General features: G+C 34.3%; 1 protein-coding gene across 1 annotated transcript in view; it reads left to right on the top strand.

Moving 5' to 3' along the window:
* Positions 989-13,815, top strand: part of LOC109722719 — a 19,284-nt gene continuing 6,457 nt past the window's right edge. Inside the window, exons 1-20 of the mRNA XM_020250835.1 lie at positions 989-1,204; positions 1,753-1,812; positions 2,306-2,371; positions 2,461-2,544; positions 2,639-2,770; positions 3,638-3,690; positions 3,764-3,819; positions 3,901-4,001; positions 4,252-4,574; positions 4,895-5,018; positions 5,214-5,312; positions 5,692-5,757; positions 5,854-5,937; positions 6,027-6,149; positions 7,570-7,622; positions 7,704-7,759; positions 7,833-7,933; positions 8,103-8,383; positions 8,698-8,815; positions 9,489-9,567. Of these exons, the coding sequence (XP_020106424.1) occupies positions 1,058-1,204; positions 1,753-1,812; positions 2,306-2,371; positions 2,461-2,544; positions 2,639-2,770; positions 3,638-3,690; positions 3,764-3,819; positions 3,901-4,001; positions 4,252-4,574; positions 4,895-5,018; positions 5,214-5,312; positions 5,692-5,757; positions 5,854-5,937; positions 6,027-6,149; positions 7,570-7,622; positions 7,704-7,759; positions 7,833-7,933; positions 8,103-8,383; positions 8,698-8,815; positions 9,489-9,567 (2,206 nt within the window). The 5' untranslated portion in view covers positions 989-1,057. The remainder of the gene's footprint in view (positions 1,205-1,752; positions 1,813-2,305; positions 2,372-2,460; positions 2,545-2,638; positions 2,771-3,637; positions 3,691-3,763; positions 3,820-3,900; positions 4,002-4,251; positions 4,575-4,894; positions 5,019-5,213; positions 5,313-5,691; positions 5,758-5,853; positions 5,938-6,026; positions 6,150-7,569; positions 7,623-7,703; positions 7,760-7,832; positions 7,934-8,102; positions 8,384-8,697; positions 8,816-9,488; positions 9,568-13,815) is intronic.

Here is a 13,815-nt window from a genome sequence, read left to right on the forward strand (position 1 = left end):
TTTCATAATGCGATGAATCATGTAATACATTTGTAAGAGTAGTAAAAATTTTAAAATGAAAGCGGTAAACTGTTTACTATTTTTAAATGAGAGATAAATGGTTCACCGCTTTTGTCATTTGCCATCCTACCAATCACTCCAATGTGGTGCCTATCTGACTTAAAAATAAGCCAAAATTAGAAAACAAAATTTTTAGAGGGAATTTTTGGGTGACTAACCTTACAAAGTTTTTTAATTATAAATTTAGATATTTAAAATTTTTATTTATAAAATTAGACTTTACGCAGTGAATGATTTATTACATTTTAAAATAATACATTATTCACTGCTTTTATCAAACTTAATATTTTCGACATTCGAACTCTAAAGAATATTATATAATATTAAACAGTAAAAAAATAATTTTAATATTTTGAGAAAGTAGTAAACGGCTACCGCATTTAAACAACGATGAGTCATTCGTGGCATAAGAATAATTCTATAAATAAATTTTTTGCTTGACTATTTTTTTAACTAGGAAAAACTTCAAAAAACCTCCTGTGGTTTCGCACTTTCTCACTTTAGTGCCCTGTGGTTTAAAATGTATCAATTAGGTGCCCTGTGATTTCATTTTTATTTTTTTATAGCTTTTTCGTTAATATTTTGTTAAATTATATACAAAAAAAACTTCAGATACCCACCTAGATTTATCGAATATTCACTTTAATATCCTTTAATTTTAACTTCGTCACTGATTTAAAAAAAAAAAATAGTGAAATTGATAACAAAAAGATAAAAATGAAACAACCGGGCACCAAATTGATATACTTCAAACCACAGGGCACTCAAGTGAGAAAGTGCAAAACCACGAGGGTTTTGAAGTTTTTTTTTTTTAATTATAATATTTTTTTAAGTCTATCGATAAAAAATTCTTTTCGGGGCCTTAGTTTTGTGATTATAAATTTCTAGAGGACTAATTGGTTAAAATAATAAAATCCCCCCGCACAAGTCTCAAACCCCTACGAACTCTTCTTTCCCACGCAAAACCCCCTCTCTCTCCTCGGTAGCGTCTCTCGAGATGGCTCCTGCGAAGGAGCGCAACGAAGGGGACTACGACGAAGAGGAGCTCCAGTGTTACGGCGGCGGCGGCGGCGACGACGACGACGACGACGAAGATTTGGGGGGCGTGGAGCTCGACGATCATTTCCTTTATCTCATGTCCACGGCACGCTTCTCCACCCCCCGAATCCCCACTTAGATTACGCTCTGTTAGGGCTTCTCGATCGGCTTTTGTGATGTCACCGTTTGAGTTTTTTAGGGCGATTTTCGCGGAATCATGACGCTCATTTTGCGTTGCTCGAGTGTTTCCAATCCCCAATGCTCACTCTGTGATGTAATCTGTGAGTTTCGAGGGTTTCTTGCGAAATTGGGATCTAAACTGCGGTTCTTTTGAGTTGCTCGAATATAATGTTTGGTCTTTTGTTCGATTTTTGGGTGTTTTCTATGCGTTCGATCCGATTCTTGTTTGCGGATACCAAATGTTGGGTTTTACTTGGATTCTTGAAGTGTTTCTTTGTTGATCAAATCTTTTTTTGTTTAAGGACATCACGTTCAAATTCTTCGATTTGAATTGTTGGTATCTTTCTTTGATGATAAGCGTTGGATTTTGATATAAATGTTTCACTGAATTTGAAATCTTTTGTTGATTTCATGGCCATCTTCTTTCATTTTTTTTTTTTTTTTGAAAATTTTAAACTATAACCCCCCAAGCAGGTGCAAAAGGGAGGAAAAGATCATAGTGCTCTCCTAGAAGGCAACAGTATTGGACAGAAGGTGCTGTGATAATCTCTAACTACTCTTTTTCAAGTTTTGGCACCGATGAGATGGATCTTGTTACTGCAGTGTTTTAGAGTACTTTGGTCGATAACTAGGAGAACTTTTGCAGTTTATACATTTGGAACTGGGAAAATCATTGGTATTGATTACTAGCTTCTTGCATTATGCCACATGACTAAATTACAGCTCGAATTTACTCAGTATGGTTTCTTAGGTTAATCAGTTGTGTTTACTATCAGGCTTCTCAATGTTTTAACATGTGAAAGAAAGCAGAGATGCAGTTTAAATTACTTGTTTCTCGGAGAAGCTGACGCACTGATATAAATCTCAGTTGCAAAGTTCCCTCTTTTTGGTTTTTGGATCTTTGAGGAAAATAGATTCCAACCCAGCTATATAATACAAAGAAAACTATAGTATCTTGATTAAGAAGTATTCTGAAGCAGTTTCATGGTTCAAGTTGTGGATCTGAGACACTGGTTGTGCATGTCAGGAACCTCTATTGACATTAGCTACTGAGTATTCTTCAGACAACACTATCATACAGCAAAAAATCAAGGTTTGCTGCTCATGATCATCTTGTAGTCAATCGATTAATCAGTGATTCGATTTGAGTTTCATTCATAAGAAAATGATTGTATGACACAGATTCTTCATGAAAGATATGAAGCCTTCAGACGAGCACGCCGAGATGGCAATTGTTTCTTTCGAAGTTTTATTTTTTCCTACATTGTAACTTTTGATTTCTCTACTCTAGTTTACCATTAATTTGATAGATTTCTTTGGATCTATTGCTCGTGAGACTGAATTTTGATTTATGCAACAGGAGGAGCTTATCGAAAAGCAAGATTGTGATGAGGTTGATCGCATTGTCTCATTGATTGATCGGTGGAATCTGGATAATCTAAGTAGTCAACAGAATGTTATTACCTGGCAAGCCACTTCTGATTTCTCGAGTGTAATTGCTTTTCTCCCTTATGTAATTTGTAATTAGAGATGTTTCATTGATCTTGAATTTTCTGCACTCTTCTTTGGATGTCATGATTTTTTTGTATTATTATGAAAATTGGTTATGGAGGATATTCCTATATATCCTGGTTGTATCCATAGGTTATAGTTACAAAGAAACTCCAAAGTCAAAATGAAGTTCAAACATATATGGTATAACAACTATAATGCAATCATAAGGTAACAGGACGAAAAGACGGTCCCATGCATCATGTAAGCATATGCAAATTCAGCATTCTTCAATGAGATTCAAACTACATTTTTTTCCCAACTGAAAACCTCCAACAACTGCTCGAATAACTATAACAAAAATAACTCTCCATCATATTAGTATTGCGACCTCCTTAATTGAAGTTGATTAAATTTCTAGATGGTTATACACTTATATGAACTGGAAGCCTTTGGATCATTTTAACAAGAAACATTTAATTAATCCAGCGAATGGTGAAAACCTCGAACTTACGGACTTTAATTTTTTTCTTCTTTATTACTTTTGTGTTTTACATGATACAGGATTTGATTTAGCGAATGATGGAAACTTAGATGTGCAGACGTGTTTTTCTGCTTTGGCCTTTTTATGTTTTACATCATACTAATCGTCGCTCATCATCATCATCTTGTGTAATGGAACTACAGTTAAGTAAGAGTAGTACTACATATGACAGGAATGACCAAACTCATCAAGATTAGAAGTTCTGCATACACATATATAACTATATTAACTATGTGATATAGATGTTCAGTGTCATAGATTTGGTTCTACTATTTTTTCCATTTTGGTTTGTTTGTTTCTGATTCCTTTTCTTCTTGCTTTCAGGTACTCACATCTTTCATCAAACAAATTCCTGAAGGGAAAGCGATTAATCAGCCGTAAATATTTGTCCCTAACCTGGATCTCTATGGTTTTCCATTGTTATTATTTATTAGATTTTCCTCTCTGCAGTTACACTATTGATGATCTTTTTGCTTGGAGTCAGGATGATTCTGAAATGAACGAAAGTGAGGAACATGCCCATTAATTCTTTTTCTTCCTTGTTGCCACCATTTTTCATTTGTTTTATAATATGCTTTTGTTGTCAGTGTTGATGTTTCTCAGAGTAGTCACTTCTACTGAGATTATGAAGAAGGCAGAGTATTACAAACCATTTATTGACAAGACAGAACACACAACACTTTTTGAGGTTCAAATTACAGCTGCATGTAACTTGACATTTGAACCAGCAATTTTTGTTGTCGTTAGTAGTTTAGAACGTCACTAGGCAATTTTTCTTTTTCATTTTTTTAAAATATTTTAGAAACCAGATGAAGTTTCCTGTATTAGTATATCAAAGAATCATTTTGGTATTTGATTGGTTTTGGTGCTTAACATTTTTTTCATTTATTTTAATACAAAGTAATTTTTTTTTCTTTTTTCTTTTGCCTTACCAACAGTACTGTGCTTCGCAAGTCACCCCACTAGGCATGGAAGCCGAGAATATTCATGTAGTTGCTCTCTCAAATGTGCTTGGCGTTGCAGTACACATAGTGAATCTAGATACATCCACCTTGCCTTCTGGAACTCCAGAATTGAATCAATTGGACTTTATCCCTCCGACATATGATATCATTAATAGTAGTACTTCAGCTGCTCCTCAGAGTGGCTCAACTGAGGAGAGTCGAGCCAGCACAAGCAAAAGCTTTTCTTCAGATCAGTTTGAAATTCCTTCTGTGACCTTACTCTACAGGCCTGGCCATTATGACATTCTCTATCCTAGGTGAGTTGCTTAGTAGATATGCTTGTGAGTACACCAGAAAGTACCTATAGTAGATCACATGGAATTCCCATGTGACTATAAATATGCTGTTTTGCTAGTAAATTTGGTTTTTGCCCAACAAAAAATGTGAGGATAAGTTCTTGTTATTGAGAGAGATCAATGCAAGGATGCAGAAATATTATTGAGAGAGATCAATGCAAGGATGCAGAAATATTTTCCTTTTTCGGAAGTTGTGGAAATGTTGTGGAGTGCAGACTTGACAATTGTAGATATTGTAGAATCACGAGTATCAATGGGTGTGATTGTTTTGTGAAAAGCAGGACAAAGAACAAAATTGTAGCAATTCGGCCTAAGCGCAAAACTCCCGAGCAATCAGGTAGCCTGATTGCCTTTGAAGAAGACTCCAGGAAGAAGGCTAGCGAGATGCCAGTTGTCGAAAAAAAGGTGTGTCCATCAAGATACCAAATTTGGGTTCTTTTCTTTTGCTGATTTTTTCGTGGATTTTGATCTCAATCATTGGTTTATGATCTAATTTTCTTTCTTAAGGGCATAACATTTTCATGATTACTTTAATCTTCGTTTTTTCTTTGGTGGGTCATGTTTATCTAAGAGTGAATAAGTTGCTGATTTCAAGTGCAGTTTTTTCGACTCCTTTGGCGTATGTTTGGCAACGAACAGGAGATAGAAGAAAAAGAACAACTAATCGCTTTCCTAGAAGACTACAATATCGGAGAGAAGGTGGTGAATTTTCTTCTTGTGATGACCCTTAACTGCTCTGGTTCAAATTATAGCAACACAAGATGGATCTCGTGTCAAGGAATTTTTAGGCTACGTGGTTGATAACATGTAGTGATCCATTTCCTTTGCTTTCCTTTAAGCTAACAAATTGTTTAGGTGGTCCAAGTCTAGTAGGTTTAGAACCATGTACTAGGAAAAAGAAAATTCAGTCCATCCAAGGAAAATCTTCATGGTTTAAACACCTGGAATTATTAAAATCTTGTGTGTTAGTCTCTTGCTTCTTGCTTCAAGCTAATAATTATTCTGCTAAACAGTGTTCCTTAAGTAAATAATTTAAGTCCGTTATCATGGACCTGAAAAACACTCTAATACATGCCAGGATTCTTTGTTAGCATTAGCTGGTGAGTACCCATCTGACAACTATATCATACAAGAAAAAATCAAGGTTCGGTACTCATTAATCATTTCCATACTTCATTTAGTTAATTAGTCAGCAGTAAGATTTGAGTTTCATTTGAATGAAAATGACTTTATGACACAGCTACTTGATGAAAAATATGGTTCCTTCAGACGAGCATGCCGAGATGCCAACAGTTTCTATCGAAGTTTCATTTTCTCCTACATGGTGAACTTGTATTTCTTAACTCTCGCTCACCATTTAGTTTAGTCATTTTTCCCTGGCCTACTGTTCATAGAGACTGAAATTTGGTACAGGAGCAGCTTATTGAAACACAAAATATTGGTGAGGTTGCTCGCTTTCTCTCATATTTACAACAATGGAAACTGGATTGTCAGAGTCTTGAAGGGAGTAAAGAAACTATTTCTTATTTATCCAATGTAATTCCTTTTCTCCCTCCACTTTGTAACTAGAAACTGTTTACCTTGTATTTCTACATGTTGTTTCTTTTGCCCATGTGCACTCTTGCTCTAGTACCATGAATGAAATGATTCTCTATAGTCATCATCAGGAGGAAAGGAACTACGTTCATAACGAGAGTACTTTTTACGGGAGGGAGGCGCACACTAATTCAGCTGAGGATCTATTGTGTACATACGTGTAAACAATACCAACAGCAATTAGGTGATGTAGGTGTTACGTGATAACATGAATTAAGTTTGGTTTCACATCGAATTTTAATTAAATAGTAAAGGATCGATATATAGTACTACGTCTGAGCACCATGACTTTGCGTCTGGGATAAATGTGAGATTCCAGTAGGTATGGTAAGATCTAGTTTGGTATCAATGGAGATCAATAACAATTGGTTATAAAAGCTGGAGATCCTGAACATTTGGAAAAACCCAAGAGTTTTAGGCATGTGATAGGCCCTTATTAAGTGAACTATCTTCATTTTACTCAATTTTGTAAGGATGACTATAACATCTGTCAGCTCTTTCCATGCATGAGGCTTACGGTATCCTTGAATCATCAAACAAGCTCTTCCCCTTGTTCTTCTTTGGGGACATAATCTAATTAACTTTGGTTAAAATGTATAGACAGACACCCCTTGAACTTTAATTCATTTTGAAATTGACCCCCTGAGCTTTTTTATTGGATTACACCCCTCAACTTACAAATCATTTGATTTAGGTCCTTCCATTAGCAAGTTTGGGGATATTGTTAGAATCAAACACCAACGAGATATGCATGTAATCAAGAATTGCTTTAGTTAAAAAGGAAGAAAGCAGAATTGCTCTATTCTTGCTTGAAATTTGGTCTTTTTTGAATTGTAGGTCATATACTTACCTCGATACTCCTTCATTTTATCAAGATACGTTTTCCTCCTTTTTGACTAAAGCAATTCTTGATCAAGTGCCTCTTTCGTGAGTGTTTGACTCTAACAAAATTTCAAAAATTGCTAATGGAAGGGCCTAAATCAAATGGTTTGTAAGTTCTAGGGATGTAAATCAAATTTAAAAGAAAAAATTTCAGGGCGTCAATTTTAAAACAGGTTAAAGTTCAGTGGTTTTTTACATTTTAACCAATTTACTTTTTTAAAGAACCAATATGTATTCACTGAAAGTCTTCTGATAAATCCAGTGAATCATGAAAAGATAGATCGTTGGACCTATGTTATTATTATTGGGCTGTTTATGCTTTACATGAATGCATAGCTTTCCTCAATGTTTTTTCCTGTCTTGTCTACTCTTAAAACTTCTGTTTTTCTTTCCATTTAGGTTTATCTATGTTGATGCTTTATTATTATTATTATTATTTTTGAAAATTATCTCTGATACTTTATATTCTTGTTTTCAGAATCTAATTTCTTTACTCAAAGAATTTCTTGGTGGGACAATATCCAATCACATGTAAATACTCATTTAGTCTTTTGCTAAATTGGATTCTATGGTCTTCCCTTACTGTTATTTATTTCACCCTTCTCTCTATAGTTTCACTGTCAGAAAGCTTTTTGATATGGCTCAGAATAAACCCAAAACAGACAAAGGTAAGGAACACATCAAATATTTCTCTTCTTGTTGCATCATTTGATCTGTTGTCTGATATCCTTTTATCACCAGATTTAATGTTCCTCAGATTAGTTGTTTGTGTTGAGATTCTCAAGCAAAAAGATTATTGCAAATCATTTTTCAGCCAGATGGAGCACGAAACACTTTTTGAGGTCTGGGAACTATTTATTTTGTAGCCAAGCATATACTTTGAGTTCCTTCTGGTATCTTAGTTACTTTTGGTATTTTAATGTTGTCAATGAAGGAAGTTGAAATGACTTTTTAAATTGATTTTCGTGCTTTAATTCCTCTCTGTTTGCTTTGCTGATTGTTAACCAACAGTTTTGCATGAAGGAAGTCATGTCAAAGGGAAAGGAAGCTGGACATATCCATGCCACTATTTTGTCGAATGTATTTGACGTCCCGATATGTGTGGAGACTCTCGACATGTCCTCCTCGTCTTCTGGAACTGTGGGATTGAATCACTTTGTTTTCATACCTCAAAGAAATGGTCATAAAGATAGTGGAGTAGGCACAAGCAAAAGTTCTTTTCTAGATGAACATAAAGTGCCCTTGGTGACCTTACTTTACAGGCCTGACCATTATGACATTCTCTATCCTAGGTGAGTTGCTCTCATTGAAGAAACTTATATCCATGAGACTAGTTTTAATATCTTAACAACAGAGATTGCTGGATCTCTTTTATTATTCTGTTTTTGCTCTTCGAGTTTCATTTACATGTAAATTCTTTTTCTATTTTAGGAAAAAGGTTAGTGCACCTATAAATATGTAAATATCAATTATTGTTGTCGAAGGAGCTGTAATGTTAGGATGCCGAAATATATTCATTTTCAGGATTTAGTTGAATCGGTTATTGACTTTACAAAGAATAACTAGTTGTTTGCCTACAAGTATAAATATATGATTTTTTCATCAGAAATACGTCAAGAAGCAATGTATTATTTTGGCCTCTCAAGCAATCAGGCATTTTGATCACCTCTGCTGAAGATTACCACAGGAAGAATTCCATGGAGATGTCTACTGATAGGGACAAGGTAGAGAATTTCCTTCGTTGCGGTGTGTGCACGTGCGCGCGTGTGTATATATATAGAGAGAGAGCGAGAGAAAGCATTGAGCTGAAATACTATTGATAGTATTCAGGTCTTTTTCAATGATCCAAATTGTCAAACATGATTATGTTTGAAAGTTTATTAAGAAATTTGGTTCTAGAAGCTTCAAATGCTCTAGATTATGTTTGATAATTTGGATCTCAATCAAGAGCCCTATCATTGAAAATAACTTTTAGAGCCTGAATATTATCTATTGCATTTATTCTATCTCAATTCTCTCTCTCTCTCTCTCTCTCTCTCTCTCTCTCTCTATATATATATATATATATATATATATATATCTGTGTGTGTGTGTGTGTATATATATGTGTATATATATAATATGTATCGTGGCAAATATAGAAAATTGCATAAATGCCTTCATAAAATTGATGTGGATACATAACATGGAAAAATTTCTTACCAACTTTGAGGTCAGTAGTTACACAACTTTGCATATTGTAGTGTGTAAACTTTGAGGTCAGTAGTTACACAACTTTGCATAATGTAGTGTGTGTGTATATATATGCAAGAAAAACTATAAGTAATACTTAATTGCTTATTCAAGATATATGCCTATATTATATCATTTTGGCCTAAGTGGAATAGAATTCTCTAGCAATTGGGCAGCTTGACCGTCTCTGCTAAAGACTACATCAAGAAGAGCTCCGGGAGTGATGTCTTCTACTGGGGACAAGGTGCGGAATTTCATTTGGATCTTACTTTCATAAACCCTTAGTGAAGGCATGAATGCAAATACATATGGCTTTGAAGGTCACACATTTAGATACCTACTTCTCATATATGTTTGTATTTATATATATCCTGGCAAATACAGAAAATTGCACAAATGCCTTCATAAAATTGATATGTGCATACATAACATGGAAAATTTTCTTACCAACTTTGAGGTCGGTAGTTAAACAACTTCTCATATTGAAGACTTGTAGTGTATATATATGCAAAAAAAAAAAACTATAAGTTAATATTTAATTGCTTATTCAAGATATATCGCCTATATTATATCATTTCAGCCCTAAGTGGAATAGAATTCTCTAGCAATTTGGTAGCTTGACCATCTCTTTCAAAGACTACATCGAGAAAAGCTCTAGCTTGATGTCTTCCATTGGGGAATTTGGTTGTTAAGCTCATATACTCCTAGCAGAGGCATGAATGCAAATAAATATGGTTTTGAAAATCACATATCCAGATACCTATTTCTCACGGGAGTTTATGCAATAATGCATGTTGCATGGTGTGTGTATATATATAAAGAGAGAGAGAGAGAGAGCTAGAGAGGCTTGTGTGCTTTTAGAAGCACTGTGAAGTGTGAACCTCCGTTCTTTCAAGTCGTTTTCGATGCTGGGGCTTCCAAATTGACGATCGGCTCTATTAGACTTGATCTAGAATATTCAAAGTATATAGAAAATAAATTTTGTGATTTTTTATTATCATGTACCTAATGATTGAAAGGGCTCAAAATCAACGGTTGAAAATAAAAATCTCACAAAAAGTGATGATGTGGCACAAATTTCAAAAGTGATGATATGGCACAAATTTCAGATAAAAAGTATTGATATTTCTTTATATAGTATAAAGAATTTTTTGTCAAAATTTAACGTGATTTAGATATTTCTACACGTTAAACTTGTTGCACAAATGTCGTTTGCAAGTTTAATGGTGTAGAAATATCGAAATCACATTAAATTTTGCCAAAAATTCTTTATACCATATAAAGCAAGATCAATATTTTTGATTTAAAATTTGTGTCATATTATTACGTTTTGTGAGAATTTTATATTCAATTGTTGATTTTGGGCCTTTTTGGTCAATAGGTAAATGATCTCGATTTAATCGCGAAATTTATTTTCTAGGTACTTCGAATTCTTTAGATCAAATTTAATGAATCCAATCATTTTTGGAATTCTCAGTATCGAAAATGACTTGATAACACGAAGGTTACTGTGCTTCTAAAAGCACACAAGTATATATATATATATATATATATACTTGTGTGCTATTAGGAGCATGGAGGCCTCGGTGCTCCTAAGCCGTTTTCAATGATGGAGCTTCCTAATCGGCGATCGGCTCCGTTAGACTTGATCTAACGTATTTGAAGTATGTAGAAAATAAATTTTGCGGTTGTTCGATATCATTTACCTAGCGATTGAAGAGGTACAAAATCAACAATTTTTAATGGTTAATGTATGCCGTTTGCAAATTTAACAATGTAGAAGTATTCAAATCAGATGAAATTTTGATAGAAAATTCTTTATATTATCTACAACAAGATCAATATCTTTGATAAAAAATTTTAGTGCTACATCATAACTTTTTGTGAGATTTTTATTTTCATCTGTTGATTTTGAGTCCTTCTGATCACTAGGTAAATGATATTAAAAAATCGTAAAATTTATTTTCTAGATAGTTCAAATACGCTAGATCAAGTCTAACAGAACCGATCATCGATTTGGAAGTTATATCATTGAAAACGGCTTACGAGCACAGAGGCCTCCGTGCTTCTAATAACACACAAGACCTACTTTCTCTCTTTCTCTCTCTCTCTCTCTCTCTCTCTCTCTCTCTCTTTCTCTCTATATATATAGAGAGCAGGGCTACTGTGCTATGCTCCTAAGCTGTTTTAGATGATCAAATTTTCGAATCGCCGATCGATTCCATTAGACTTGATCTATTGTATTTGATCTAGAAAATAAATTTTGTGATTTTTTGATGTCATTTACCTAGCAATCGAAAGAGTTCAAAATTAATAATTTTTAATGGTTGATGTCTACTGTTTTCAAGTTTAACGGTGTAGAAGTATCCAAATCAGATAAAATTTTGATAAAAAAATTTATATACTCTTTACAGCAAGATCAATATATCTGATCGAAAATTTTAGTGTCATATCACCACTTTTTGTGAGATTTTTATTTTCAACCGTTGATTTTGAAACCTTTTGATCGTTGGGTAAATGACATCGAAAAATCGTAAAGTTTATTTTCCAGATATTTCAAATATGCTAGATCAAGTTTAAGGGGGTCGATCGTTGATTGGGACATTCTATCATCAAAAACGACTTCGGAGCACAGAGGCCTTAGTGCTCCTAAGAGCATAGTAGTTCTGCTCTCTCTCGCTCTCTCTCTCTCTTTCTATATATATATATATATATATATATATACACACACACACATACATACATGTGTATGTTATACTGTCTTTGTACTTATAAGTTATTTCAATGATAGAGTTTTTGAATATATATATATATATATATATATATAGAGTCCGGCTACTATACTCTTATGAGTACGATCGCTCTCGTACTCACAAGTTGTTTTCGATGATAGAGCTTCCGAAATGACGATCCACACCGTTAAACGTTATCTAGAGCATTTAAAACTTCTAGAAATCAAATTTAATAATTTTTCGACATCATTTACCTTACGATCAAAAGCTCACAAAATTGACAATTTTTAACGGTCGGTATGGGATACTTGCTAGTTTAACGGTGGAAAAGAATCGGAATAGGTTGAATTTTTGATAGAAAATTCTATTCACTACCTAGATAAAGATCAATAACTCCGATCTTAAATTGANCTGGTTGGAACCTCGCGCATTGTATGGATTGTGACGCCTTGGACGTACAGGGGAGGTTCTGTCCGCGGTACAGGAAAAACTCTGTCCGTTTGGCGGTCTGTTGGCGTGCCCGAATCCGACTAAATAGGCGGGCTCGGGGCGTGACAGATAAGATATATATATATATATATATATATATATATATATCTAACAGTGGAAAACTCAATAGCACCAAGCCATTAGTGCTATAGATAGTATCCCAGCCGGACTCTCTCTCTCTCTCTCTCTCTCTCTCTCTTTATATATATATATATATATATATATATATATAGAGGCTAGGTCTACTATACTCTTATTAGTATTGGACCCTTCGTACTCATAAGTTGTTTTCAATGGAGCTTCCGAATCGACGATCCACTCCGTTAAATATGATCTAGAGTATTTGAAACTTCTAGAGAATAAATTTCGTAATTTTTCGAAATCATAATAAAGTCCATCAAGCGGGCATAAAATGAACGGTCAAAATCGAACGACGTCTTAAAAATGGATGATCTGATCCTTCAATTTAAGATCGGAGTTATTGATCTTTATTTAGGTAGCGAATATAATTTTCTATCAAAAATTCAACCTATTCCAATTCTTTTGCAATTTTGTGAGCTTTTGATCGTAAGGTAAATGATGTCGAAAAATTATGAAATTTATTTTCTAGAAGTTTCAAATACTCTAGATCATATTTAACGGAGTGGATCGTCGATTCGGAAGCTCCATCATCGAAAACAACTTATGAGTACGAGGGCGATCGTACTCATAAGAGTATAGTAGACGGACTCTCTCTCTCTCTCTCTCTCTCTCTCTCTCTCTCTCTATATATATATATATATATATATATATAGTTGAGCTAGAATACTTCCAAAAGCACCAAAGATGTGGTGCTTTTGAGTTTTTAGCCTTTGGATGAAGAAATATATGGTTGGGATGATGGTGGTAGGTGGAATATTGTTTGATCCAAAGGCTATTAATAATTAAGGAGTAGATCCAAGGGCTAAAAACTTAGAAGCACCAAGAAGGTGGTGCTTCTAAAAGTATTCTAGCTCAATTATATATATATATATATATATATATATGTATATATATATAGTCCGGCTACTATACTATCAATAGTAGCAAGTCCTTGGTACTATTGAGTTTTCTATCGTTAGATCCACGCTTTGATCATTTTCATCCGTTGGATTATACTATTAAACCAACCACCGACTCAACCCTAGGGGACCACTATCAATTTAACCGAGGACCACTATCATCCTAACCGTACATCCTTTCATCCAACGGCCGAAAACTCAATAGTACCAAGGGCTTGGTACTATTGATAG

The sequence above is a fragment of the Ananas comosus genome, linkage group 17 (genome assembly GCF_001540865.1).
Source record: "Ananas comosus cultivar F153 linkage group 17, ASM154086v1, whole genome shotgun sequence".
Classification (NCBI taxonomy): domain Eukaryota; kingdom Viridiplantae; phylum Streptophyta; class Magnoliopsida; order Poales; family Bromeliaceae; genus Ananas; species Ananas comosus.